General features: G+C 37.5%; 1 protein-coding gene across 1 annotated transcript in view; it reads left to right on the top strand.

Annotated features, from left to right (window-relative positions):
* PLA2R1 (phospholipase A2 receptor 1) overlaps positions 1–25,636 on the top strand; it is a 118,757-nt gene that overhangs the window by 50,950 nt on the left and 42,171 nt on the right. Inside the window, 3 exon segments of the mRNA XM_065931620.1 lie at positions 3,043–3,155; positions 12,177–12,346; positions 24,019–24,221. Coding sequence (XP_065787692.1) covers positions 3,043–3,155; positions 12,177–12,346; positions 24,019–24,221 — 486 coding nt within the window.

Genomic DNA, 25,636 nt, shown 5'->3' with positions numbered 1-25,636 from the left:
TCACAATATTATACATCACATTATATTATTAAAATATATTATTTACTATAAAATATAATATTCACAAATATTACAAATATATTTATTTATTAATAAATATTAGCATAGTTATTAATATATAACAGAACACATTTATTATTATTTTTGTGTGTGCTCAGTCGTGTCCAACTTTTTGCAATCCCATGAACTGTAGCTCGCCAGGCTCCTCTGTCCATGGGGTTCTCCAGGCAAGAATACCGGAGTGAGTTGCCATTTCCTACTCAAGGGGATCTTCCCAACCCAGAGATCAAACCCATGTCTCTTGTGTGTCCTGCATTGGCAGGTGTGTTCTTTAACACTGTGCCACTTGGGAAGCCCCCCATATATTATTTAGGAAAAAGATAAAAACACTTTATTATTTTAAGTAATAAACTATTTTTGGTATTTGAACTATTTTCAGTACTTAAAAAATAAAAACATACTTAATACTTTAGGTTTAACCTTTAAAGACAGAAAATAAATGTTCTGTTTTAAATTTCTTAAAGTACATTCAATATTCTCTAGTAAGGTACCAAAAATTTGCCTATCAGTGTCCTTAGCACATGTGTTCTCTGTGTGTGTCTCTCTGTATCTCTGTCTCTCTCTCACATGCACACACACCTAAAATTTCTGAATTTAACTATTGGAGATTTTTATTCTGTGAATCTCAAAATGTTCACAAGTCTCGTTCTTACGCAGTTCTCTTCTAATTATTTTCTCTTCTAATCCAATTCCAATTAAATGATGACCCATCTCTCTAGAAACTGCATTTGATTCATTAATCAATGTATATTAATCACTCTTCATACATTAGCTGAACAACACATGTGCCATAGCTGACATGTGACCAAACATTTGTCCTATGACTACAATTCCTGAATTAGTTATAGCTGATCTCTAATCTGTATCTGACTAGAAATATTGAAAAAAATCTGTTTTACAATGGCTTTCAAGGCAACTCAACTGTTTAATTTGTGTTGAAAGAGTAATTAACTTCTTACCCAGCAGAAACAATTGATGTTCTATTTAAACTTTCATACACTGCTTTCCTCTTTCTGACCAGCATTACCAATATTTAAGGATTCTGAGTTCAGAGCCAGTTTTTTTAATTTTATGGCAAAAATTAATTAATTTCTTTATGCACCTACCTACAAATATAGTTTTGAAAGTTCTTTTCTTTTAGCTAATTGCTTTAATGCAATTCTCTCAACAGTCTGCACATGCAAAAATCACTCATAAAATAAGTCTTGATAATTTCAGGGTAGAAATTTAACAAGATTTTTATTCTCACCTGAGTTACTTTTAGGGGACCTGATAGTAAGAGCAATTGTTTCAGTATTGTCACCATCATCATTCCATTTAAAATGAAATGCCACCTCATGGACAAAGGATATTCACAAATACAATCAATTATTCTTCCCACTTTCACTGTGTGGACAAAGGCTTGTGGCAAAGAGTCTTTGTTTTTCTGGTTATTATAATGCCACATTCCCCACCCCCCCGCCCACCTCCCATTTTCTTAGAGCCTGTTCAGTTCTTGGTTGTGTTTTGGTTTGTTTATTTTGCCAAGCAGCCTATGATCTAGAAACCACTAATGAATAAGGAGTACTTTGTCAGAAAGGTCAAATTGTCAGCCCTCCTCCTCCTGTCCTTTCAAATACAAAAGCAGTCTAACCTCCCTGCCCCCATGGAGTGATCCATGGAGGGGTCCTGGCTGATGCTGTCAATTACTCACACGGATCAGACTGAGAAGTTAAGGGAATGAGTTCTGAGCACGTCCTGGCCGGCTGGATGTGGCACTGCTGTGTGATCCATGCCTCATTTGATAGTGTTTTGAACTAAAATAGCTTATTTCTAAAGTAAGATTTTTCCCTCATTTAATGCAAGATCGAGACCTTTACTGAGTAGTACAGCAGAAATCATTTTATATACGGTTAATATCTGGCAAGCATTAGTATGACACAAAATGAAGTGTATTTTAAAACTGGTGAATACATAAAAATAGACTGATAGAAGGGATGTGATTTTATAATACTGGAAGAAAAAGAACTAAAATAGCTTGGTTGAAATATAGAAGACTAATGAATCTGTGTCTCCTGTATCATATGCTTTTAAAGAAGAAGCCACCCTTCTTTACTCCCAGGACTGAGCCATACACACTTATCATTTTTGTCTAGGTGACAAAGCTTCTTTGCTTTCTCTGTAAATGATTGATTTAGGAATAGTCTTCACCAAAAAAAGTACTTTAGCCACTATCTATTTGGAAGCTTGGTGACTCAGTTAAGACCATCCTGGATTGCACCAAAATTAGATTCAAAAGCAGTTTATCCATTAGTCTGACTTTATTTGAGTCCCTAATCTCAGTGAATCTCCGTAGGATAACATGAAATAAGCAATATGCAAGAAACTTGAAAAAAAAAAGTAGTACCCTCTTACCTAGATCATATGTCCTCTTTGCTCATACTGAGCTCCTGGCACTTTTCTAGGGTTTCTGCTGACAGTGCCTTCCTTTGATTCTCAGAACAACTCCATGGATACTATTATTATCCCTCGAAAACTGAGACATGGAGAGATTAAATAAGGCCACATGGTGGTGGAAACAGAATTCAAATCTATGCCTTTTGTACTCAAGGCCAACACCTCCGACTTTTACCATGCTGCAGGAAATAATTACATGAAATTCTATAAGTCTGAACAGACTGTGTGTGTGTGTGCGCGCGTGTGTATGTGTATGTGTGTTTGAGAGAGAGATCTCGCGTGAACATCTTTTTATTTCCATTTAAGGTTTTGGGCATAAAGATTTTAAATCAGTTCATTAGGCTTTGAGAATTAATTAAATAATGTAGAAGTGGCTGTAGCTAATGGCATTACCATTAGAAAGATATCAAAGACATCAAGACAAACATTCAAGTCTTAAGTTTTGAGTGGGTTAGAGGAAAAAGAGGTAAATGAGAATACACTGGAAAATATTTTACTATTCAACTAAATCAGTTGTGTCCTTAATTTTCCTTTTCCTTGTTTAAGGGATGGGAGAGACATGGTAAATTCTGTTACAAAATTGACACCGTCCTTCGAAGCTTTGACCATGCCTCCAGTGGTTACTACTGTCCTCCTGCGCTTATAACCATTACAAGCAGGTAAAATTGAAATTTTCTATCAGAAACATACTGCTTTTTTGACATAAGGGCTCTTGGAATGATAAAATGTAACCATAATCAGTAACTTGTGAAAATCTAAAATGTACCATGCAATAGAATATTAAATTATTTAAATTATTGATTTAGATTAATTTAAACCATACAATGTTATTCTTAAATTGATTTTTGAGGAACAAATAGTAATAAATCTTTCCATGAAGATTTATTATCTAGCTTTGTTAATATATTCAGTTGTATGTATATTTTATCTAGTGCCTAATAGGCAAGAAATATGTTATTTAAATATGAAGTTTTTTTTAAAATAATGTATGTATCATGTGGGGTTTTTTTTAAATAACAAAAGTAAGTAAAACTAGAGAGGATTTTCAAATGCTTCTCCATTGCCTCTCTGGTCTGTGTTTGTTTAGATTTAGATTTCTCTGTGCACAGATGTCTTCTCCACACAGAGCCACTGTGCCCTTTTCACACTCCATACAATTTGCAACATGCTGTAGATGAGTAGCAGGGGATAAAAGTACCAACATCAGAAGTGACCTCAGTGTCACTATCAATGCCAGGAGGACAGTGAGAGCTGGGAGACTGACTCCTCCAGGCAGAAGATAGAAGCAAGGCAGAACTCTTCAGTGGTTCCACGGGAAACTATACCCACCAAGCTAGTTACTTGATTTTCTGCCGAGGTCATTGCCTTTAAAAATATCCATTGAAGACCAGGAAACAGAACAACTGATGTTCTGGTTTTATCTAGAGATCCTTTATATGCAGGTCTAAACTGTAGGAGGAATTCTAGGTGCTTTCTCTGTTCACCCCACATGGGAAGTCAACATTCAAAGCCATCAGTATTTCTTTTTTTTTTCTTTTCTTTTCTTTTCTTAAATATTTATTTATTTATTTGACTGCACTGGGTCTTAGTTGCAGCATGTGGGATCTAGTTTCCTGATTAGGGATCAAATCCAGCCCCCCTGCATTGACAGCACAGTCTTAACTACTGGACCACCAGGGAAGTCCTTTCTCCTCTCACCTCTTACCTTCTTTCCCAGTCTTCCCTCCAAACAACGCACAAGAGTACAGACACACACACACACACACACGAACAGATTGACAGCATTTGGCAAAATAAATTGCCTGATGAAACACTTGATACTCAGGAGACCCTTTTATGGGGTACAGCATCACCTCTGATGTATCTCAGTGTTGTTTTTAGTTCTGGTTTTCTCCTTCCCAGAATATCTACCAAGGCAGAACAAAGTCTTTATCCTTAGCCTTGTTCAGTTCACCCACAAGTTTATGAGAGCGCCTTGGACTGAAAGTCCTCCATCCAGTAAGTCAGCACTGGGCTTTATTCAGGAGCTTGATCAATGAAGTTATGCTCTTTCAATAATTATAATTAAATATATTTTTCACTAAAGAAAAAGGTCTAATCATTTCACCTGTTTTTATCTTATTCTTCCATTCTTGTGTCTATCACACAATCTGACACTGTGTTAATTACTTTTCATATGTTATCTGACCATGCAAAAAGTCAACAGTCAAGAGTTTATTAGGAAATTACTTATTGACTATCTATATTGTGAGAGGCATCATATTAAACACCAGCATGCTATACAAAAAATAAGTAAAAATAAAAGGCACCACTTGCAGCCCAGCAGCTAGAGTTTGAACATAGATGCCTGAAACAAGTGAAGAAAGTGAAGTAACACAATAAATGGATAAACTCAAAGTGACATTACCGATAACTCACAGTGCCAAAGCAACCCAAGTAAGGCAGATATCTGTTAGAATTCTAACACTTCATTTTGAATTGAACCGTTTGGGGACCTCATGCAAATGGCAGAAAGTATCTGGGGAAAAAAACATACTCTGTTTCATTTCCTCCAAATCTGGATACAAGGGTATGCTGTGAATACTATAAATTTTTTCTTTGATAAACTGTATTCAATAGCCGAAGCTAATCTATAGTTCAACCATAGAGCAGATCCAGATTAGGATACATTTGTTTTCATCCCCTTCTTGACCTCTTAGGCCCCTCCGGTGACCTTTCGCTGGCATGCTACTCAGTCAACCCCTCGATGTACTACATGTTAATTCCAATGAGCCAGCCCTCCCAGTAGAGTACATGCATGTACACTGCCCTGCAAACATGTCTATATCCAAAGCAGTGACTCCAACATGGGACATGGGAGTTAAGGAAAGGGAGGGAGGGTCTCGTGCTCTTGATTTTTATTCACTCAGACCTTATCAATTAAGAAATGAAGACCCACACCACACCATTCTCTAGTGTTGTTGCACTGAGTCTTCGTTGCTCATGGGCTTTCTCTGGCTGCAGAGAGCTGGGGTTACTCTCTAGTTGCTGGGGTGTGCTCTCGGGCTCTAGAGCTCTGGCTCAGTAGTGGTGATGCACAGGCTTAGTTGCCCTGCGGCGTGTGGGATATTCCCCGGTCAGGGATCGAACTTGGTGTCTCCTGCACTGGAACAGATTCTTATCCACTGAACCACCAGGGAAGTTCACCATACTGTTCTTTCAATAACAATACACTTTTGAATATTTTCCAACAGCATGTTTTGTCTGAGAAGGTTGGGCAGTAGATGGACTGTCTCCTCCGATCCCAGAGTATCCACTAGCAGCCTGGGTAATCATTTTCTTCCATTACTGATTTCCTGTTTGAGTTAAGACACTCCTGTCACTCACCGGTACCCAAGCTTGTAGTTGCTAATTGATTTTCCACTCTTCTGCACAATTGAGCGACAGATTTGATGGGCGCAATTAGAACCACCTGCTACAAATTACGTATTTCTTTTGTTATCGGGCAACTGCTCCTGGCTTAGGACTTTTAACACTTTGTAGAATAGAGAGGGAAAGAAAAATGAATCCCTATTCCTGAATAACAGAATTTTATTTGGTTGCTGTTACAAAATTTTTTGAGGCCTGGCCACTTTGCTCTCAGACAGACCACAGATGCAAAACTTGAGTTCCAAAGTTACCTTGGATAATTGTCTAAATGCATATATATCTAAACCTTGAATCCATCAGTCATGGAATATTTGTACAAAATAATCCAAAACACATTCAATTTTAAGAATTTTGCCCAAAGTGAGAAATGCTGCAATATCTCATTTCTCCTAAATTTAAATATGCATTATTTACAGGCATTTTTACAGTCCTGCCATATTCTTGCAAACACAATATCCTCCAAACACTTTTACAGTTACCTTTTGTGTGTATCAAAATATACATAATATAAAGTTTTATCAATTTAACAATTTCAAGTGTATGGTTCAGTGGTGTTAAGTACATTCATTTTATTACACTATCATCACCACCATCCAGCTCCAGAATACTTTTCATCTTCCCAAACTGAAATTTTGAATTCACTAAACACTAACTCCCCATCTCCCGTATCCCCAGCCTTTAGCAACCACCATTCTACTTTCTGTCTCTATGAAGCTGACTGCTCTAGTTACCTGGTACCTGGAATCACACAGTAGTTGTCCGGTTGTGCCTGGTTTATTTCACTTAGCCTAATGTCCCCTGTTGTTGTTTAGTTGCCAAGTCTTGTCTGACTTGGCAACCCCATGGACTGTAGCCCACCAGGCTCCTCTGTCCATGGGATTTCCCTGACAAAGATAGGAGTGGGTTGACATTTCCTTCTCCGGGGCATCTTCTCAACTCAGGGATCGAACCCACATCTTCTGCATTGCTGGCAGATTCTTAACCACTGAACCACCAGGGAAACCCATCATGGCTTCTAGGTTGCTCCATATTATAGCACATGTCAGAATTTTTTTCTTTTTGAAGGCTGAAAAACTTTCTATAGTATGTATATTCTACATTTTGTTTGCCCATCTGACCACTGATAGAAAAGAGATGCTTCTATTCTTTACTACTGTCAAAAGCGCTGCTGTGAATATGGATGTCCAAGTATCGTGTAAGTCCCTGCTTTCAATTACTTTGGGTGATACAACCAGAAGTGGAACTTTTGGATCATATAATAATTCTATGTTTAAGTTTTTGAGAAATACCCATACTGTTTTCCATGGGAGCTACATTTTACATTCCTACCAGCAATGCACAAGAATTCCAGTTCCTCTACATCCTAACAAAAACTTGTTATTTTCTGTTTTTACATAGTAGTCATCCTAATGAGTGTGAAGTAGCATCTCATTGTGGTTTTGATTTGCATTTTCCTAATGATTAGTGATGCTGAGCATCTTTTCATGTGCTTATTGACAGTTTATATCTCCTTTGGAGAAACGTCTATTCAAGTCTTTTATTCATTTTTGAATTAGAGTGTTTGTTTTCTGTCATTGATTTGTAATTCTTTATATACTCTGGATATTAATTGCTTATCTGATACATAATTTGCAAATACTTTCTCCTATTTGTGGGTTGCCTTTTACTCTGTTGAATTGTCCTTTCATGTGAAAAAGTTTAAATTTTGATTAAGTCCATGTTTATTCTTTCTTATTTAGCGGCCTATGCTTTTTAGTGTTTTATCCAAGAAATTACTGCTATACTCACTGTCATGAAAAAAATCTCCCCTATGTTTTCTTCTAAGAATTTTACAGTTTTAGCTCATATGTTTAGTTCTTTGAGCCACTATGTAAATGGTGTAGGCTAAGAGTCCAACTACATTATTTTGTAAGTGGATACCTACTTTTCCTAAAAGACTGTCCTTTCCTCAATGAATGGTCTTGGCAACCTTGTGAAAAATCATTTGACCATATGCAATGGTTTATTTCTGGATGCTCTATTCTGTTCCATTGCTCTATGTCTGTCTTTATGCCAGTATCACACTGTTTTGATTACTGTACTTTTTAGTAAGTTTTGAAATCAAGACGTATAAGGTCTCCAACTTTGTTCTTCTTTTTCATGTTTGTTTTTGCTATTTGAAGAGATTGTGTTTGAGATTCTGTGTGAATTATAAGATGGATTTTCTATTTCTATAAAAAATAAATCAGGATTTTGACAGGGATTGCATTCAATCTATAGGTCACCTTGGATAGAATGGCCATTTTAACAATAAGTCATCCAAACCATGAAGATAGAATGTCTTTTCATTTATTTGTGTCTTCTTTAATTTTATCATTTTCAGTGTACAAGTCTTTTGCCTCCTTAGTCAAGTTCATTCCCAAGTGTGTTATTATTTTTGATGCTATTATAAGTGGAATTGTTCTCCTTTTCAGATTTTTCACTGTTAGTATCAATAAATAAAAATGCAACTGATTTTTGTGTGTTGACTTTGTATCCTGCAACTTGCTGAATTCATTGATTAATTCTAACAGTTTTCTTTTTGGTAGAATGCAGTTAAATTTCTTTTTAAGAACACATTTTGGTGACCATTTTAAAAATTACACAATAGAAATACCCTCATTGCATTTTTAAATTAAAATTTAATGTTTAGCACCATGAACAACAGATTCTTCTCAAGGTGATGGAAATTCAAGATATACCTTTTTTTTTCTTATTTACATTAGAAATAAACATTTGATTTCTTGCCTTTCTAAGGGGTTGCTGGTGAAATTGTGTTCTGATTTTAAGAACTATTTGCCTACAAAACTTGATTTTATAATTAGGTATATACATAAGCAAAATATTTTATCATTGTCTTTCTAAAGAATAACAATTTTTACTTTACTATATACTCTAAAGATGACTAGTTCCAAAAAATATAAAAATATGTCAGTCAGTTCAGTCACTCAGTCGTGTCTGACTCTTTGTGACCCCAAGAATTGCAGCACGCCAGGCCTCCCTGTCCATCACCAACTCCCGGAGTTTACTCAAACTCATGCCCCTCTAGTCGGTGATGCCATCCAGCCATCTCATCCTCTGTCATCCCCTTCTCCTCCTGCCCCCAATCCCTCCCAGGATCAGGGTCTTTTCCAATGAGTCAACTCTTCACATGAGGTGGCCAAAGTATTGGAGTTTCAGCTACATGTGGTTATTTTTCTCTTAAATAATAATATTTGAGTTAACCTCAGTGAAACCAGATAAAAAGTCCAAATATTATGAGTCCCTGGAATATTCTCAAATGAAGAATTCTAAAACCAAGGGTCAGAAAAGACTTCAAAAGGTCATCCACTCTATTACCTAAAACTAGAGTTTTCACAACCTTATAAGTGTTTGAAATCAAATAGTGAGTGATAAAGAATGTAAAATGATCTCTGTTTCTTTATCAGTTGGAAACAGACACTCAAGAGACTGCATGCTATTTTCCAGGGTTAATTTCTTAGAGTACATGGTTTAGAAAAAAGATATAGTTGCTGAATTTCCCTATTAACAATCCCATTTTCTAAATTGGACCAGAAAACTAGATTCCTGTTTTTATCTGAAGGTTATGGTGGCTCAGATGGTGAAGAATCTACCTGCAATGCAGCAGACCCGGCTTCGATCCCTGGGTCACTTGTGGTTCTTCTACAGCCTTACCTGGCCCCAGTCTTAGCACCATGGATTCTGCAAGCAGGAATAAAGACAGAGGCTCAGCCAACAAATGGAGCCTCTTTGGACCAAGATCCCTCCAGAAGTCCGATTCAGGAGGTTTTGCCATCTAAGCCTACAAAGGAAGTCTTCTCCAATGGAAGTGATACGTGCAGAAGCCACCCAAACGGTCGAGGAGCCAGCACCTTTCAAGCCGCCCAAGATGGATATCCCAGTGATAGAAGGGACAAAACAGCTGCCACGGGCCCACAACCCCCAGGACTTGAATGTTCTCACACCCACTGGCTTCTAGAGCTTTCTGTTCTGGGGACTCTGCATTGAGGGTATTGAGTCCAGCTCCCTTTTACCTTGGCTCTTTCCTGGTGGCTCAGATGGTAAAAGCATCTGCCTACAATGTGGGAGACCCGGGTTCGACCCCTGGGTCGGGAGGATCCGCTGTAGAAGGAAATGGCAACCCACTCCATGGAAAATCCCATGAATGGAGGAGCCTGATAGGCTACAGTCCATGGGGTCGCAAAGAGTCGGACATGACTGAGCAACTTCACTTTCACTTCCATGGTGGCTCAGATGGTGAAGAATCTACCTGCAATGCGGGTGACCTGGGTTCAATCCCTGGGTTGGGAAGATCCCCTGGAGAAGGGAAAGGCTACCCACTCCAGTATTCTTGTCTGGAGAATTCCATGGTTAGAGGAGCCTGGAGGGCTATAGTCCATGGGGTCACAAAGAGCCAGACACAACTGAGCAAATAACACTACCATAGGATTTAATATATGAGTATTATATGTAACTGCTTAAATGGTATATCTGCCAACTTAAAAAGCAAGTCTGTGTTGCTTTGAGCAATGATAAATTGTTGTAAAATAGCAAATCAGAGTAGACTAAATGAATCTAAAACAGGGACAAAAGTAAAGTGTTGTCATGAATAATGATACCAGAGGCCAAGCTCGCAGACACCACTCTCTCTCTCTCTCTCCATTATCTGATAAATGCCACAGTACAAGGTAATAGAAGAAGCAGCAATTCCCTGGGTTTAGAACCAGCACAGTGACTAGTGGTCCTGACCATAGCCTCCATGGTGCAGAGTTCTGCTGGCCTCCTAGCATTGCAGTTTCAGGCACCATCTGGCATGATAATGATGCTACTCTCCCTCAGAAGGGAGAAGGAAAAACAGATCTTATGTTGTGAGAGCATGAACTACTGAAAGTCTAGGAAAAATTACAACAGCATCTACATAGTATTTACTTTTATATACCTTCTTTTTGAAGCATATTTTATGTAAGTTTCTGCCACTGCAATCTGATTTTAAAAATAACTTTAATAATTTCAAATGTGTGCCTTGTAGATTATCAATAGAGTAACTACAGAAAATATTTACTAAAGGATATGGTTTGCAAGATGAGTGTCATGGATGCTTAATATCACTGATGATGGTGATGCTTATAAGGCAGTTAAAAAGTTTGCTCCTCTGTGTTCTTTTCTCTTTTCCTCCTGTTATTTCCCTTGCGACTCCTCTATTCCTGAATGACCCCATTAACTTCACTTAGCAAGTTAAAGGTGCACCATAATGAAAAAAATCCAGAATTGGATGAAAAAGTCTAATCTGCTCTCTCCTTAGGTTTACCTTGGTAATTTCATCAGGCCTTTCTTCTCCCGATAACGTGATGGGTCTGGCCGAAAGTTACCATTGTTGGAAAGGTGTTTCTTCAAAACATTATACGTATTGAAAGTAAATTTTTCAAGATAGTTTCCAACTTAGCTTAAAATTTCAATGCTGGTTAAATTTTAATCCATGTTTCTGTCAAGTATTCATGTGGAAGCATGTATACAAATTTTGTAGATTCTGCTTTTGATGGCTTCATGGTGAGGAGGGAGCGGTGCCATCGGTTAGTGAACACTAATTCATTCAATTGTTTGGGGAAATATAGTGGGTGTACTTCTCTGGATTAGTTCCTAGTGTTTTAAATTTATATTCAGTGAATAAGCACATCTGAACACATTTGAATAAGCCAATGACTCCATGTGGCTGTGCACAAACTGATTTGGGAGACATATAAGTGCTACTCCAATTTCTGTTCCATTCTTACCAGGCAAGTGTGGTGAGTGGGTGCAAGTGAACTCCATCAGCAGATGCTCATTCAGAAAAGCAGAATATCCTTCCTTCTCCCCCCACCCCCGGAGCCAGCTGCCCAACACATGCACATTACCGCGTGGTGTATGCTATGTGGCCTAATTACACCATAGGGCACAGGTTGCACCAAGAAATGCATTGCTAGCACTCCGGCCTTTACAAGCTACACTCTGAAGCTGGAACTGGACTCTGTTCCTTGAAAGAACTGAGCACCAACTCTGAGGATCAAATTCTCCTCCCTCATATATTTCTGGGAATTGCACTTATGTTTGGCGTTTATTAGCAATGTTCAGGGTCTCTGAGTATTTTTCTGTTTCATATTCTAAAGAATTCATGAGAAATGCTTACTCTGGTGCCATTCTGTGCACCTCATTATGTTTTAATGACATTTTTTATTGCCCAGAAACTTACTGTAATCATTTCTTTTTCCCTTTTTAAGGTTCGAACAGGCTTTTATTACCAGTTTGATCAGTAGTGTGGTAAAAACGAAGGACACTTATTTTTGGATCGCTCTTCAAGATCAAAATAATACAGGAGAATACACTTGGAAGACGGCAGGGCAGAAATTGGAGCCGGTGAAGTACACACACTGGAACACACGTCAACCCCGTGAGTAGAGGGCCCTGTCACATCACTTCTCCCTCCTGTTTTCTTTACCCCCAGATTCCATCCACCTTGTGGTCTACCTCCTTTGAATCTTCCTTAGTGTTTTCTTAAGGCATAAATCAACTAAAACAATTACCACAGGTTCTCAGGGGGTGATATATGGCTGATCGTTTTTAGAAGTATAATCCATATGAGTCATTTGACAAGTTCAAGGTATAAATTCACTGCTCAAGATCACACATGCCTTTATTAGCAGAAGTCCAGTTTCTCCCTCCTAAAATCTCTTCCCCATCCACCCTCATTGTCTAAGAATCCTAGGGGCTTACTCAATCCAGAAAAGTCCGTTATACTTCAAAACAGAGTGAATGGGCACATTTGAGCACATCTAGTATGTTCATAGTCAATGCTAGGTGACTTTGCTGTGAAATGTTAGTTAACTAACATTCTTGCTAGTCCATCTCCTCCGTGGATTTCTGTGGTACCTTAGCCGGGATATCAGTTACAGGTCTATTAATTCTCGACTTCTTTATGCTCAGCTCTGGATCCCAAAGTATGAAACTGTGCCAGAGAAGCTAATGGTTTCAGCCACAATCTACACTAGAACCAACCCCTGCAGACCAAACTTTTAGGTCACTGTGTTAATCTTAGGTCAACAACCTAGATCCAACACACCTTTATCTCAGTGTGAGCATTTGGATGCCTTGCTCCCTTTCTTGCCTTTGGATCTCCAACAAGCCTACCCCAGACAACAGGCAATAGGTTACCTTCAAAATTGTATCTGGAGAAAATGAATTAGAGGCCTCAAGCTCTTCCCTGAGGAAAGATAACTATTATTATAATATTATAATAATTGCTATTATATATCAAATATTTAACAAAAATTAGAGGACTAAATACTAATTAAAGGATATTTTTAGACTGGTTCATGTAGATTAAAAGTAAAGGGATAAAGATATTATGCTAACATTAATCAAAAGAAAGTAAAAATAGCTATATTAATTTAACACAGAGCAGACTTCAGAACAAGAAAAGTTTCCAGGGATAAAAATGGACATTACATAAAGATAAAGGAATCAGTGCTAAGAAGACATAACAGTCCTTAATGTGTATGTACTTAACAATAGAATAGCAAAATATATGAGGGAACAACTGATAAAACTGCAAGAAGAAATAGGTGAAGCTACTATTATAGTTGTATATGTTAGCACCCCTCTGTCAGAAATGGATGGGTCCAACAGACAGAAAATCAGTAAGGACAAAGTTGAAATCAACAGCACCATCAATCACCTGGATATGACTGATTATCTATAGACTGCTTCATCCAACAACAGCAACAGCAGATTACACATTCCTCTTAAACTGACATGGAACATTTGCTAAAACAGGCTGCATTCTAGGCCATAAAATACACCTTAACAAATTTGAAAGAATAGAAGTTGTACAATGTCTGCTGTTAGTTCACATGAAATTGAACTAGAAACAAATAACAGAAAGATATCTGAGAATATTCCAAAATATTTGGAGATTAAGCAACACTTAATTTAATGAAAATACATTTGTGAGATGTAGAGAAAGCAGGGCTTAGAGGGAAATTTATAATACTGAATGAATATATCAGAAAAGAAGAAATATTTAAAATCAGTAACCTGATTTTCCACCTTAGGAAACTAGAGAGAAAAGAGCATATTGAATCCAAAGTAATTAGAAGAAAAGAGCAGAAATCAATGAAATTGAATACAGAAAATCAATAAAGAAAATCAAAGAAACCTGATTCTTTGAAAATAGCAATGAAATTAATAAGCCTCTAACCAGTTTCACTAAGAGAGGAAACACAAATCACTAATATCATAAATGAAAAAAGGGACATCACTATAGATCCCACAGACATTAAAAGGATTTAAAAAAGGAATATTTTGAGCAACTATATCCATAAGTTTGACAACTTCCAATTCTTTTAAAGATATAATCTGCCAAAACCCACAAAAGGAGAAATGGACTATCTGAATAAGACTATATCTATTAAGAAATTGAATCAGTAATTCATAACCTTCCAAAACAGAAAGCAGCAGGCTCATATGGGTTCAGCTAGTGAATTCTACCAAACATTTTAAGTAAGAAATTATACCAGTTCTCTACAACCTCTTCCAGAAGTTAGAGCAGAGAGACTACTCTGTAACTCATTGTATGAGGGCAACATTACCCTACACCAAAGTCAGAAAAAGACAGTATAAGAAAACTACAGACCAATATACCTCATGAACATAAACACAAAAATCTTAACAAAATCTTAACAAATTGAATTAAAAATGTATAAAGAGAATTTATACACTTCAATCAAGTGGAATTTATTCCAGGTATACAAAGCTGGTTCAACATTTAAAAACCTATTAATGTTTTCCATCACATCAACAAAAGAAAAATCACATGATCATATCAATAGATGCAGAAAAAGCATCTGACAAACTTCAATACCCATTCATGTTAAAAACTATTAGCAAACAAGGAATTGATGGGAACTTCCTCAACTTGATAAAGAACATCTACAGAAAACCCAGATATCATACTTAATGGTGAAAAACTAGCAGCTTTCCTACTAAGATTAGGAATAAGGCCAAGATGTCCCTTATAAACCCTCTTTTAAACATTGTACTAGAAGTTCTAACTAATGCAATAAGACAAGACAAGCAAATAAAAGTATACAGATTGGAAAGAAGGAAATAAAACTTTGTTCACAGATGACATGATTGCTTATGTAGAAAATTAGAATCAAAAAATTCCTCTAGCTAATAATCAATTATAGCAAGATTGCAGGATACAGGATTAATGTACAAAAGGTAATTGCTTTTCTGTATATCAGCAGTGAAAAGAGGAATTTTTAATTACATATTACATTAGCATCCTTCAAAATGAAATTTTTAGGTATAAATCTAACAATATGTATAAGATCTATAGAGGAAAACTACAAACTTAATGACAGAAATCAAGAAGAAATTAATAAATAGAGAGTTCATGTTCATAAACAGAAAGACTCAATATTGTCACGATGTCAGTTCTACACAAATTGACCTATAGATTCAAGGCCATTCCAATCAAAAAACCAGCAAGTTATTTTGTGGATACTGACAAACTGGTTCTAAAGTTTATATGGAGAGGCAAAAGACCCAGAATAGCCAATTCAGTATTGAAGGAGAACATAGTCAAACAATTGACACTAACTTCAAAAGTTATTATAAATCTACAATAATTAAGACAATGTGTGTGCGTGTGTGTGTTTAGTCGCTGAGTCACGTCCAACTCTTTGTGACCCCACTGACTGTTGCTCCTCTGTCCATGAGAGTCCCCAGGCAAGAATACTGGAGTGGGTAGCCATTGTCTTCTCTAGGGGAGCTTCCTGACCCAGAGATCAAACCCGGGTCTCCTGCACTGCAGGCAGATTCTCTACCATCTAAGCCACCTGGGAAGCCCAATTAACACAATATGGTTTGGCAAAAAAAGAAATAGAAATCAATAAAACAGGATAAAGAACTCAGAAATAGACTGACACAGAATAGTCAACTGATCTTTGAAAAAGAAGCAAAAACAATACAATGGGAAAAACTCTTTTTGACAAATGGTGCTTAGGCAGTTGGATATCCACATGTCAAAAAAAGAAAACATTGACACAGAGCTTACACCCTTAACAAAAATTAACTCAAAATAGATAATAGATCTAGATGTAAAATATAAAACTTTTACACTCCCAGATGATAACAAAAAAGAAAACTTACATGACCTTAGGTATGGTATGACTTTTTAGATACAACACCAAAAGCAAAAATCCATGAAATAAATCATTGATTAGCTAGATTTCATTAAAACTAAAACTTCAATAAAACTTGTGCTGTGAGAAAGATAATATCAACAGAATGAGAAGGCAAGCCTAAACTGGAAGAAAATATTTTTTAAAAAATAATCACATCTGATAAAGGATTGTTATATGAAATATACAAAGTACTCTTAAAATGCAACAATAAACAAAAAACCCAATGTAAAATGGGACAAGAGATCTTAAACAAAGAAGATATATAAATCAAATGTAAGCAAATGAAAATATGTTCAACATTATATGTCAATAGGAAATTGCAAACGAAAACAACAATGAGATACTGCTACACACTTTTTGTTTGCTGTTTAGTCGCTAAGTAGTATCCAACTCTTTTGAAACCCCATGGACTGCAGCCTGCCAGGCTCCTCTGTCCATGGGATTTCCCAGGCAAGAACACTGGAGTGGGTTGCCATTTCCTTCTCCAGGGGATCTTCCCCACCCAGGGATTGAACCCATGTCTCCTGTATTGACAGGTGAGCTCTTTACTACTGAGCTATCTGGGAAGCCCCTTCACACTTACTAGAATAACCAAAATCCAAAACACTGATGATACCAAATGCTGGCAGGGATTTGGAGCCACAGAAGTGCTCATACATTGCTGGCAGGGATGCAAAATGGTATAGCCACTTTCAAAGACAGGTTGCCTATTGCTTAAAAAGTAAGCATACTTTTGCACTCCTTGGTGTTTACCCAAATGAATTGAAAACTGATGTTAACACAAAAAAACCTGCATACAGATTTTTTTTGTAGAAGCTTTATTCATACTTGCCAAAGCTTTCAAGCCATCAAGATGTCCTTTAGTAGATGAGTGAATAAATAAACTGTATCACATGCAGACAATGGAATATTATTCAGTGATAAAAAGAAAGGAGCTGTCAAGTCATGAAAAGACGTGGAGAAAACTTAAATGCATATCACTAAGTGAAAGAAGCCAATCTGTAAAGGCTGCATACTGTGTGATTACAACCATATGACATTCTGGAAAAGGCAAAACTATGGAGACAGTAAAAAGACTAGTGGTTTCCAGAGCCTTGGGGAAGGAAGAGTTTATAGGCAGAGCACAGAGGATTTGTTATGGGGGGGTGGGTGGTCAGTGAAACCATTCTATATCATACCACACTGGTGGACATATGTCGTTATACATTTGTCCAAATCCAGAGAACATATAAGAAGAGTGAACCCCAATGTAAACCATGGACTTGGGGTGATAACGATGTATCATGTAGATTTTAATAAACGTACCATTCTGGTGTGTGAGGGCAATAGTAGGATATATGGTGCATGGGGCATAAGGGAAATCTTTACTTTCCACTAAAATTTTCTGTGACCTTAAAATGCTCTAAAAATATAGTTTAGATTTTTAAACTGTACTTTAAATAGGCATGTGAGGTGAAGGTAAGACAAATTAGATTCTTGTGTATAACATCGCTTTAGAAAATTTGTATAGACTCTGGTGACTGCATAGCTCTAAACAAGAAACATCACAATTCATTCAATAAACAAACTTCTCATTCTACAAATTTATGAATGTTTTTAAAATGCAGAGAATAGTAAAGTTCCATGTCACACTATTACTGGAAAAAAAAAAACAGGTATCATTTCTAATATACCTTGGAATTTTGTTAGGAATATCTATACCTGTCAAAATAAATTAATACATTTTGAGCAGACAAAATTCTTAGTTTTTAATGTTATCTTCCTTGGGGCATATTTGGATGTCTAAAATTTGGAACTGAAGCAGAACTCCTTGTCATTCATAAGTTTCTGCTGTAATTTATTTGAGTGGCACTACTCTTTTTCTTTTCCCTGAAGCAAAAATAATATTGTGATGCTCAGTTTGGCTGCTCAGGCTGATTGACATTGAGTAAATTGTCTCTGAATAAGATGAAAATGTAAATCTTTTTTTGAAGAAAATAGCAATGTAAAAGCCTCGTGTTTCTTTTTTCTTTTAAATTGCTATTTGCAGAAACACCATCCTAAATCACATTTTTTTCTCCTCCTGTCACAAAAGAATCCATTAGCTTGGTCCTCATGTCAGAATCTTAATCCAGCCCAGACTGACTATATAAATTGACCACTGAACAGGAAGCCTGCAGCTTTTTATAAACTCAACGAAGACTCTGTTCTTATGTCATATCATCAAAATATTCGATCTATGGTGGAATCATAGTTCTGCCATTTTATCAACCTTGTATTATGCCCACCAAATAGCATAATGAACCACCATCTATACCCATGACCCTAGTGTCATCAATTATCAACCCACGGTCAATCTTGTTTCATCTATATTCTCACCCTCTCCTCCCATTTCCCATATTTTTTCATAGAAATCCCAGATATCATATCGTTTCACCCATAAATATTTCAGTATTAGCTCTAAAAGATAAAGACTCCTTTTTTAGAAACATGAATATAATACAATTATCACAGCTAAAAGTAATTAACTATAATTTCATAGCATCATAAATCTTCAGTTAATGCTTGAATTTCTAAATGATTCATAACCATTATATAATGTATATTATGGCTTGTTTGAATAAAGATTAAAAAAAGGTGCATACATTGTAATTAGTGGATGGATCTCCTAAAGTGTGTTTTCCTCTCTAGGTTTCCCTTTTCCTTGCCCCCTGTCATTTTTTAAAATTTTATTTGTTGATGCAAATCTGTTGTTTGTCCTGTAGTTTCCTGCAGTCTGGACTTTTTTTATTATATCCCCGTAACACACTGAAAATGTGTTACTCTATTCTTTGTATTTCTCATAAAATTAACATTTTTATTTTTAAAAAGTTAGAGTCAGAGACCTGATCCAAATCATAGATTCTGATTTTTTTAGAAAGACCATTTCATTTTCTCACTATTCGCAAGTTAGAAGCCATTAATGATTGATGCATTAATGAGTCGATTGATTCATTAGGGGTTTCTTCATCGCTGGGATATTTCTATTAAGAAATAATTTCTTGCTATCTTTACTAAAACAACAGCAAAGCTACTATGGCATCCTGTATATTAAGAGAAGTAACCATTCAGGTAAAAACAGTTTTGATCCATACTAACTAGTACTACTGATTAAAGAGAAAGATGATGAAAAGGGCCTTTCTCATTTAAGGAAAAGCTAATGTATTAGAAACCTAAATGTACTTTGTATTTACATTAAGGATTCAATATATATGGAGGTTGCTATAAATGATGAAAGGAAGCAGGTTAATCTATCCTTTAAGGTATTCAAAAAAGCCTTTCCAAATACTATTAGAGCTTCACAGGTGTTTTATAGAAAAAAATAAAACGGAAATCACAATTTTGCATCCATCCATAACTCAGGCTCTGTGAAAAAAGTTGTTTCTTTATCTAGATACCACTGTGAGAAAGAAGTGCTTCACTCACAGGATAACTCCAAAGTATTGCCCCCAATTGTCTCAAGTCAATGGAAATCTGTCAGTGACAAGGAGAACAGGATTGCAGTAGAGCAGGTCAGATCTATTTTCTTGAAAGTGCCCTATACATGGCAAGGGGGACCCCATCCATCCAAAAGATAGATAATTATCCATTTTAAGTCTCATCAGAATCCTGAAATGAACCAACACCTACATGAGAATGAACAGCCTAATTTCTGAGTACCCTTTTGGTATTTCCATATCTTTTTATAAGTATATAAGTAACTGTCATACACACTAAAATGTGATAGTAGATCTCAAGGAAATACTTTGCATTCACAAAGGAGAGAAGTATGACCAGGGGAAAGAGAAGACTCCATGGTAATGGAGGAGCATAATTGGAGGGGAAGTTTCAATTATTCATTCAACAGTTATTTATTGAATGTCCACCTCCTCTGCACCTTGACATTATCTCATGGTAGACTCAGTTAAATCTGGTTTCAAATTCCAGATCAACCTTATTGAACTATTATGTGGCCCTAGACAAGATACTACACCTCTGAGCCTTGGTTTTTCCATTAGCCAACTACAGACACTAATATCCACCTCAAAGAGGTTTTCCAAGTTAAACAGGGAAAAGACCATATAAAATGCCTAATGTGGTCTCAGGCAGATAAGCAGAACTCCATGAAAGCTCACCTTTCCTGACCCAAAACCTTCACTTTTCTCCATGGAGAAGAAGAGAGAGATGAAAGAAGCCTGAGCAGAAGACTTGAGATTAAGGATGTTAAAGGGTTGCTGCAGGCAAGAGGAAATAAGCAGAGAGGCGCAAGTAAAATGATTGTCTAAAGGCCCAGCTATGATTCCCTCCTGCCCTGAGGCCACACATAGATTCAGTTTGTTTGTTTTCAGGTATTTGGCCAGAGAGGGGAAAGATGGAACTTTTCCCAGGTTGGTTCAATTTGCTATAAGGCTAGATAACGTTGCCAAATTGAAGGAACTAGAATAGTGAATTGGAATTTCTCAATTGACTGAAAGTGTTCCCATTCATGTTTGATGGAGAGAGGAAAAGCAGGTAGAGGGAGGCTAAGGCAAGTAAGGAGAATCAGCTCAAATGTCAGATTCACCACTACGGGACAGAAGGAATGTTGCTCTTGCCCAATGGGAGATGAGTTACCAAATTTGAGAACAATTGGTCTGGGAGAAGAAACACCTGCGCTCTTTCCCACACCCTACCCTTGTTATTTGACTTTACAAGCATCCTCACAACATGAGGTTATAAATTTGGTTTATCTCTTTCTTAGCCCAGTCTCCCCTTATTATACCACTTCACTGCTTCCTTGGGGCTGAGACTCTAAAATTTAGGTCAAATGTTCCATTAAGTTAACCATTTTAGAATACCAGTAAAACCCCAGCAGTACTTTTTATCTTCATAGCAGTTTGCAAACATCTCCTTCTTCACTAATGAAGAAAAGTTGAATATCTAGTGTTTAAAACCAAAGCTATTTAATCACTGTCTGATGTGGGAAAGTAAGACAAAATGCAAGACCAACAAAAAAGTATATTGCATTTTAAACTTGCTGATTTGAGCTTTTAAAAATTCTTTGAACACTCAGGCAGAACTTGTGCCACAAAAACCCCAGCTTTTATAATGAAAACAGCCAAAATAAAAATAGAAGCAACATCTTAGGAACGGTTCTAGCCCTTTATATCTCTCACAGGGCTTCTTAATACATTATTTTATTTTTATTTATGAAAATCCATAAGAAGAAAAGGAATTATTGCCCTCGTGTTTTAGACACAGCCTTTTGTGTTTAATTAACCAGTTTGAGGTTTGAGTTACTAAATATTTGTCCTGGGACTAGAACCCCACACTTTAGGCCCCAAGTCAAAGGCTGCTGAGAAAAAAAGGATGGAGGAGTCAGGTGAGAGTTGTGTGTTTCTCCTGCTGTTTCAACCAGAGCAATTCTCTCCATAGACATATTAGGTTTTTGGCTTCCACGTGGATTTCCACAGTTCAATTTCATTAGAATTTCATTGCACAGAGCAGGCAGCATCTCCACTATTGTTCATGACTCAGCTAAACTGTGAGCTGCATTCCCAAATTACACTCAACAGGCCTCCAATGCTCCCTTCATGGCAGGGGCAGTATGCTATACTCTGTCCCCTGCCTGGCCCCCCCACCCTCCATTCTGAACACCAACTAGCTCCTCTGGCCAGTGGAGTCAACTGATGGCCTTTATATGGACCAACTCTCTCTCTTGACTTCAGTTTCTTCTACTTGTCGTACAATCATGTTTACTTGTTCATGACTGGTCATTTTCACCTCTCTGGGTTTCTTTGACCATCACCGTGTGTACATACGTAAGACTATGAGCTTCCTGCTGGTGCCTAACACGGGGTGTGCACCCAGCTATGACTGAAGACATGAACACTCATGCTTTAGCTTCCTTGCTCTTTCTCCTCATTCACAAACACCTTTCCATTTCTCTGGGCGGGGGGGGGGCTCTTTGTACATCTTCCTCTGTCTTCTTCCTTCTCATTCCACTTTTCATTATCCCTCTGTTTAGTCTTTTTATTAGTGTGCATGTGTGTGCTAAGTCACTTCAGTCGTCTCCAACTCTGCAACCCCATGGACTACATAACCCATCAGGTTCCTCTGTCCATGGGATTTCCCAAGCAACAATACTGGAGTGGATTGCCATTTCATTCTGTAGGGGATCTTCCCAACCCAGGGATCAAACCCTTTATCTCCTGTTTCTCTGGCACTGCAAGTGGATTTGTTATTGCTAAGCCACTGGAGAAGCCCTTCTATCAGCATAAAACAACACAAACATCACTGGCAAGGATAATGCCAATTACCCTGTATCTACAGAAATTGAAGCCATTACTTCTGAAGGGAAATTCAGCAAGATAAATATCTAGTACAAAGTAACTGTACTTTTTAAAGTGCCTTTAGTTCAAGAATCATCATAAGTCTTCATATGCTTCATCTATAATCATTTACTTTTTTACAAGCACCCCTTGAAAACTCTTTTCTCCTCTTAACATCCTCCAAAATGCAGCGCAAATGTCTCTACCTGCAAATACTTTACCGATGTCCTGAGGCAGACTCCATCACCCTTTCTGAGGTCTCCCCACAGAAATGTTAACGCACACCGTTACTATAGCACTTCACACAGTATGTCTGCTACAATTAATCCTTTATTTGTGTCTCACACTCAACTATAAGAATTGGGTTTTGTTTTGTCCTTTTATCTCAATCAGCTAATAATATACAGCCTAGTCTGGTATTCTCAGGTGGCTCAGTCAGTAAAGAATCCACCTGTGATGCAGGAGACATGGGCTCAATCCCTGGGTCGGGAAGATCCTCTGGAGAAGGAAATGACAACTCACTCCAGTATTCTTGCCTGAGAAATCCCATGAACAGAGGAGCCTGGCAGACTATAGTCCATGGGGTCACAAGAGTGATTTAGTGACTAAACCACCACCACTGGTATATAGATGTAGATAAACAATTTTGTTGTTGTTGCTGAATGTTAATTTAGTTTATTGAATGATCACTCCGGATTCAATAAAAAGAAAAAAAAAAGCCTCATTTTTACTGAATTTTTTTCTATTTTTGGAGGGGATTTTCTACTACTCACTGAAATTTGAAGTGTATTTTTCAGCTACCATATGAGTTGTATACATTTGATGACAAACTTGAGAATCTTAACCTAGAAATTATTTTTATGGGAAAATATACTTCATTTTCCAGTATGTTCAAACATACACAAAAGAATAAAATGGGGCCTGCCCATAACAAGATGGTTTTTCCCTGATGTCTGCCCCCACTGCTGCCCCCAGAATTTCACCCCATTTGGAATATACTTCATTCTCCCATAGTGAGGTGAGGTTCTCTGTTGAGTACCTCACACACTGCCTGACTCCATCATCGATGTATTTTTTCCTGTTGAATCAATTTCTCAGAGGATCAGCACCATGCATTTTTCATTGCTAATTTTTCATAGTAGTGTTTGAAAGCACAGTGTACAGGGTAGCTGCTCAATAAATTGTGAGTTAAGATTTCCTCTGCACAGTTAAGAAGCTCAATAATTCAAAGTAGAGGCATGTTGGCATTTGATGAGATATGAGGGATATTTTCGGTCCCACATTGGAACAGCACCTGATTGCCCATCATTTGCCATCTGAGCTCAAAATGCCCAAATTTCAGGCTGCATAGTCTCTCTTCTCTCACTTTTCGATCTACTATTCTTTTCTCCAGAGATGAAGAGAAATGAGATGGTCATGCTGCTAAAGCATCCTTTTTCATCTTTATTGTTCTGGTCTGGGTGCTTCATTACAAGATGTCAATTACCCAACACTCTAAAGAGCTGTCTTCCAAGCACAAAATGTTCTAGTGGTCTGGTAGTACAGTGTTGTTTTCTGCTTTTTAGGCTACAGTGGTGGCTGTGTTGTCATGCGAGGGAGGAGTCACCCTGGTCGCTGGGAAGTGAAGGACTGTAGACACTTTAAGGCGATGTCCCTGTGCAAGCAACCAGTGGAAAATCGGGAGAAAACCAAACAAGAAGAAGGATGGCCCTTTCACCCCTGCTATTTGGATTGGGAGTCAGCGCCTGGCCTGGCCAGTTGCTTCAAGGTAATGTGAAATTTACATGGGCATTCTCAACGGAACCAACATTATTTCAACTTTGTCCGTGTATCCTGAGCTCCTTTATTCCAGAACAGTGCCTAGCAGACAGCAGGCAGTTAATATTTGTTGGCTGTCTCCATCCCTTCAGTTATAGTCCAAAATAATTTTTAAGTCAAAGTGTTGACAGATCCTGGTGACACTGAGGCCTCCTCATGAGGACTGATATTAAGGCTCCAGTCAATATTATTCTTATTGCCTACAAATGGACAAGGCAGACACTCACTGGGTATGGAAATGGTACAATTCCATATTGTCTGTAAGCCAATGAATAAAGTTCTTATTATGGAATAATGCCATTCTGCTGCCAAGAATAGCTTTGGCAGCTTTTGATGATCAAAAGTTTATGTATATATGTTTTGTGTGAAGAAATGTCTTTTTGCAAATCATCTTCAGATCCTAGATTTAAGTCAGTGTTTATTATCTTCTCAGAAATATATTTTTGAAATATGATGTTCTTGTTTGGTGGCTTTATCTTTGGTTCATCATATAAATAGAGATTTCCAAAATGCTGGGAGAAAGTTCTTCTCTGGCACATGGGCACATGAAGAGCAGAATGGAGACAGCCTCTGTCTCTAGAAATATTGCAGTCTCATAAATGGCTTGTGAATGCACTCAATTTACATGTACACATGTCTAATCCTACATTAAATTCATGGAATAATGGGCCCAGGAGTAACCTCACAGAGCAATAAGTTAAACCTTGGAAATGAGTATACTGCAGCATGCAGTGAGATGGGGTGATTTACCCAAGATCACAATTATTTATTGACAGAATAAATTCCTGGTGTTGGGACTACCTGTCCAGTGCTTTTTCTACTACACATTACCCTGATACGTCAACAAATATATGGTGTGTTTGATAGGCATAGTGGTAGGACTTATGAATTTAAAGTGATTTGAAAAAAGATTCCCAGAGGAGGTGAGTTTTGACATATAATTTAAAAGACGGAAAGGCTTTGCTGTGGTCCATAGGACTGGGAAGGTCATTCATTCTGGTCTCAGCAAATTAGAGCCTGGTGAAGCCTGGCTGCAGGGTGCCGCCTGGCATCAGAGACTCAAGCATAGCATCAGACAGTTAAAAATGAGGAAGGTACAGAGGTCTGGGATCTGAAGCCCTGGGTCGTTGGCTCCTCACACTTGACCTTAAATAAAGTCAAAAGCATACTTTCCATTTGACCGGCTTATTCATGCCACTTGGAGGACAACTGAGAAACAACAATTTAGGTACAGCTAAGACCCAAAGGCCCTAGAAATACAGGTGGCACTAGAGGTAAAGAACCTGCCTGCCAGTGCAGGGGACATGAGAGATGCAGGCTCGACCCCTGGGTCAGGAAGATACCTGAAAGAGAGTATGGCAACCC

This window comes from Muntiacus reevesi, chromosome 3 (assembly GCF_963930625.1).
Source record: "Muntiacus reevesi chromosome 3, mMunRee1.1, whole genome shotgun sequence".
Lineage (NCBI taxonomy): Eukaryota > Metazoa > Chordata > Mammalia > Artiodactyla > Cervidae > Muntiacus > Muntiacus reevesi.
Note: the sequence above shows the minus strand (reverse complement) of the source record. Positions and strands in the feature narration are given on the sequence as shown.